Source organism: Notothenia coriiceps, unplaced genomic scaffold, assembly GCF_000735185.1.
Source record: "Notothenia coriiceps isolate Sejong01 unplaced genomic scaffold, NC01 NC01_scaffold00037244, whole genome shotgun sequence".
NCBI lineage: Eukaryota > Metazoa > Chordata > Actinopteri > Perciformes > Nototheniidae > Notothenia > Notothenia coriiceps.
The window spans coordinates 6,475,477-6,480,644 of NW_011369945.1; the positions used below are offsets into that span (position 1 = coordinate 6,475,477).

The 5,168-nt window shown below is 40.6% G+C and overlaps 1 protein-coding gene across 1 annotated transcript in view; it reads right to left on the bottom strand.

Annotated features, from left to right (window-relative positions):
• LOC104965235 (astrotactin-2-like) overlaps positions 1 to 5,168 on the bottom strand; it is a 102,775-nt gene that overhangs the window by 19,482 nt on the left and 78,125 nt on the right. The window contains exon 10 of the mRNA XM_010794194.1: positions 3,302 to 3,452. Within this exon, the coding sequence (XP_010792496.1) occupies positions 3,302 to 3,452 (151 nt within the window). The remainder of the gene's footprint in view (positions 1 to 3,301; positions 3,453 to 5,168) is intronic.

Consider the following 5,168-nt stretch of genomic DNA (forward strand, 5'->3'; position numbering starts at 1 on the left):
TGCAACTTCCCTTGGTGGCCCATATCGGTGGATCCCCTGCTGTGTAATTGCCTGTCTGGCCTAATGTAGCTTATCCTATCCAAGAAAAAAGAAGGAAGCCAGTGTGTTGCCTGGACTACAGTGCAAGTAGTGGATGTGACTAAACATAGTCTCATATTAAAAGTGTTGGGTTGACCTTATTTTTCACTCTTTTTACGTTCTAGAAACGTCTGATGCTAAATGGTCTAACACCATGGCGATCCACCAAGAGCGATATGTGCTGAATGACAGAGGTAAATCTATTCTATAAACTGTGGGTTTTCTCCGGAAGTTTTTCCTTTTATGATGTGAGGGTCTAAGGATAGAGGGTGTCGTTTTTATCATACTGATATTCTGAATAATCTGTGCTGTTGTATTAGCTGTAAAGTGTCTCTACTGTAGGCTATTTGTATTATATGTACAGTACTTTGGCTTGACCAAAAATCGTTTATAAATGTGCTATATAAATAAAACTTGATTTGATTTGATTTTCAGGAAAACAATAATGAACATTCTGTCAATAAGTATGGAAGAAGGAGGCATCTACCACTATATGGAGGAAAAAACACATATCTCAGTCACAAAAACAAGCCACAAGCTACTACACAGGTCAAAGGTGGCTTGGTTCTGATAAATGATGGGGAAAATTAGTCAGGCTTATGGAGCAGTAGTCATGGTAACACAGTGGGAGGTACTTTGTGGGGGATGAGTTGCAGAGGGAATGAGCAGAATAAGTGGAATTGCAGCCCTATAGAAAAGGCTTGAAACGTTTTAAGTTCTACGTAAGTATTACGTTTATTCTACAGATTCTATCAGACAGAATAAGACACTGTCAGAAGAAAAGGGGTTCCTTGAAACTGAACAGCAATAATCTCTGTCTTTCTGTGTGTGGGTAGGTACTTCACATACCTCTAAAACTCTTTATCCAATCTACTTTGCACTTAGTAGGTGTTTGGACCCAAAGCTGCGTCGAATGTGCTGCAATTAGGACACGAAACACGTTCAATAATAATACACTTTTAATAAAGAAGCTAATAGCGCTCAGCGTGGCTTCAGGGCTCTGCGGTCTGAGTCGATCATATCTTTGGCAGCATGCCTTCACAGGCCACAGCTTATTGACTTGTGCTGCTGGATAGACTGTAGTTACCTCGGTGCTGGATATGATGTTAATAATAATGAAGCAAACACTAATAACTTCACTGTAGGCAAAATAGCTCAATGAATTGTTCTACCTTATAACCGCATTGTTTGTCACAGCGGGTGTTTCTGACTCACTAGCTTCAACTTTGGTGTGTGACACAAATATGTCATGCCAGCAGGGATCATTTCGGCAGCTTAGCCTTAAGACCAACATACTTTAGTTATTTCTATCCATAGTTTAGTTTCGTAAATAATCTAAATGTTTGAGTCAAATTCAAGCCTAAAAAAACTAGTATAAACGTTTTTATTTTTTTATTTGACAGCTATTTTTCAATCTCTAACTGTTGTTGATTCCACATAAGATTTGATCCTTTTCCTTATCATCAAACCATTCCACAGAAAAGGCAGAAATAGTGTTGTAGTATTGTCAACAGAAGGTGTTCTTTCGTGAGGAGAGGCATTTTTTGGTTCCAGTTAAAATACAAGGTAAAACAAGAAAATAGCTTTATCCCTGTTTGTCTTCGGTTGACACGAACAACATAAATAACAGTAAATGTATAGCCCTGTCCAAGCTCTCAATGAGCCAGCAAACAATCTACTCACTGATGCCACTTTACCAGGTCCTATTGTTCCATATTTTATGAATATAACTTCCCCGCCATAGTAATCACAGTGAAAGTTTTGGTACTTGAAGAGTGTTGCTTGTACCCTGACCATACTGGAGCAGAAAGTGTCATTTTGTCCATGTCTGTGTAGAGTTATTACATGGGAACACACAGCAGTGTGAGTCATTGGTGCTTCTAACCATAGGTCCCATAGTGTCCATACATACACTACAAAGCCTACAGTAACACCAAAGCATACTAATTATGGCTATAAACAGAACATTAAATACAATAGATTGCGTGCAAATAGCACACAAGTCATACTAGGATACAGCAGATGGAAGGCACATTTAATGAGTAGCATTATCTTGGGAGAGAAACATTAAGAAGAGGTGATTATATAAATTAATGCATTTTAGAACTTATTCAATACTCAATCATTCTTGTTGCTGCAAAGTCCTGCAAGGACTACTGAGCAGCACATGCACTGGTCATTGTTTGAACAGCTTACACATGCTGGCTCATTCTGTTAGTTTCATTAACCATTTTAGGGCAATAGGCTATGTGTGTCAAAATGTCTTATTCTGATTCCTGAAATATGCCTAAAATCTAAGGGAATTGCTGGAGCGTAGTGATGCAACAATGAATGGGACATGACACGATTGAAGCTATTATGACCAAACAGTTTGTATGAAGCTCCTGTCTCTATCTAGACTCAAGGCTTGGATCTAGCAGTACTATCATGGCTTTAGTCTTCTTTTCCACTGAAATTGGTTGTCAACACCCTCTGAGCTCGGCTAGCTAGTTAGCTTCTACAACTCAGTGCCAGTTCAGCTGACAACAGGCTGACAGATGAAACGTGTAACTACTAGGCCTTTTATCAGTTGGTATATCACTGGAAAGCACATTTCTCTCTCTCACACACAGATACACATAACCCCTTTACTCCCGATTACAATAATATTATACTTCTAATCCATCCAATTATTAACATAGAACTTTAACTCTAGTTAAAACAATAAAGAACACTATTTAATTAGTGTGTTTAACTTGTTAGTTTAGTTTATTTGTTTATAGTGTCGTGGACAGTCCCCATTGATCAACTGTCACAAAAAACAGTAAATGGGGCAGCTTTAGCCAACATTGCTAATTTCCAGCTGTTGTCCCCGGCCAGATGATAATGGACACCCTTAAAATCACAATACATCCACAGCATTAGTTATAAAAAAAAGGATGAAAGACAAGTGGATACAGGCGAAAGGATAAACGAGAACAATAAAATGCAAACAACACACATTACTATACATGCCACATATAGCAGAAACGAGGGGCAACATCCATGATCACAACATGTAACACAAACGCAATATCCAAAACAGACTAGTGTGTAGAGGTTAAGTTCTCAGTGAACCATGTTTTTAAGCAAGCTGTAAATGTGGTAAATGTACGTACTGTATGTCTTTGATTTGAGTGGGTAGAGAGAAAGTTAGCATGTAATCTAGAAGCAAAACCAGCATATGGCATCTGCCTTCACTTACCATGCAGCCAGATGAGTCTGTCTGTCGTTCAGTCACACACTTGAAGTTCTTCTTACAACCACCGTTGTCTTTGGAGCAGTCACGGACAGGCCCAAAAGACTCCAGTAGGTCTTCTACTGTCTCAAAGTAAGTAGACATCATGGCCTCTTCCCTGGAATGGAAAACAAAGTTTTATACATTTTTTATAGTGTGAATAAAGATACACTGGTACAAGTAATGACAAGGACAAAAAGAATGCTTGAGCAGCCGAACATCCCTCACCACCTGGAAAGCTGTCTCTCATGACCTTGCAGTTAACCTTGCTGTTTAGTGCAATTGAGAAGCTATTAATGCTTGTATATAGTGTGACAAAATCGTTGGCTGTTGGTGGCTTTACCCTTCCTCCTACTATTAATGACTGCTTGTGATGTTCCCAAGCTCATGTTTTATTTCATAAAAGGTTAAGAGAGTCAGCTTTAATGGCTGGATAGTAATACATAGTATACAATAACGAAAATGTACAATGACAGAGCTGTTATTGAATAGCCTACAGCAGTGACCATCAACTTGTGGCCCGCGGGCCACATCCGGCCCGCCAGACATTCTCATCCGGCCCATACGGCGGGGGTGACTGAGGCGTTGGCGGAGTGGTTAGTGCGTTCGCCCCACACTCTTTTACAACGGCCCATTCCCAAAACGCCCCCTACACCCTACCCCTCCGTTTGCGCGTTCACACGGAGGGTCCGCCATATGAGGGCTGTTCCAAAGCAACGAGTGTGGAGCGGTGTGGGCTATCAAGCCCTCAAACAGCGAGTCTGCAGCGGTGCTGAGTTGAGACCGGTCTCTACCTGACCGGAGTCACGCTGTGTGTGTCCGTCAGGAAACACGCTGTTTACAAGTAGTTCCAGCAAACACCCACTGATAAATTGCGATTCTAACAACCTCATGATAACGTCATATGTTTTTAACTTAGGATCATAGCTGTGTTTAGTCTAGAAAAGGTAAATGTGTGCATTTTATTATAAAGTTGTGTAAATTTACAGACCATTGCAAAAACTAAGAAGCTTATAAACATCAGGTTTAAAACTAAAAGAGCTTTGAAACACTTTTTGCAATGGTCTGTAAATTTACACAACTTTATAATAAAATGCACACANCGTTGGTTTGGAACAGCCCTCAATATGGCGGACCCTCCGCGTGAACGCGCAAACGGAGGGGTAGGGGGTAGGGGGTAGGGTGTAGGGGGCGGTTTGGTAATGTGTGTAACAACGGTTTCAAATCAGCATCTCTTAGACAAAAAGTTTAAATTAATAACTCAAATAAAACTCCTAACATCTTTCATTGTGTTTCAAAGCTCTTTTAGTTTTAAACCTGATGTTTATAAGCTTCTTAGTTTTTGCAACGGTCTGTAAATATACACAACTTTATAATAAAATGCACACATTTACCTTTTTCTAGACTAAACACTGGTATGATCCTAAGTTAAAACATATGAGGTTATCATGAGGTTGTTAACATCGCAGTTTATCAATGGATGTTTGCTGGAACTACTTGTTAACAGCTTGACAGCAGCGGACACACACAGCGCGACTCCGGTCAGGTAGAGACCGGTCTCAAGTCAGCACCGCTGCAGACTCGCTGTTTGAGGGCTTGATAGCCCACACCGCTCCACACTCGTAGGCGGACCCTCCGCGTGAACGCGCAAACGGAGGGGTAGGGTGGAGGGGGCGGTTTGGGAATGTGCCATCGTCACTGCTCAGAGAAGTGCACTTCTCCCAGACCACGTTGATCAGATTATATTCCTGAACAAAAATCTGAAGAGAATGTAGATGCAGTTATGTAGAGAGGAGCCTTTCTGTTTAGTGTTTTTGGCTTAAATGTTACTCCT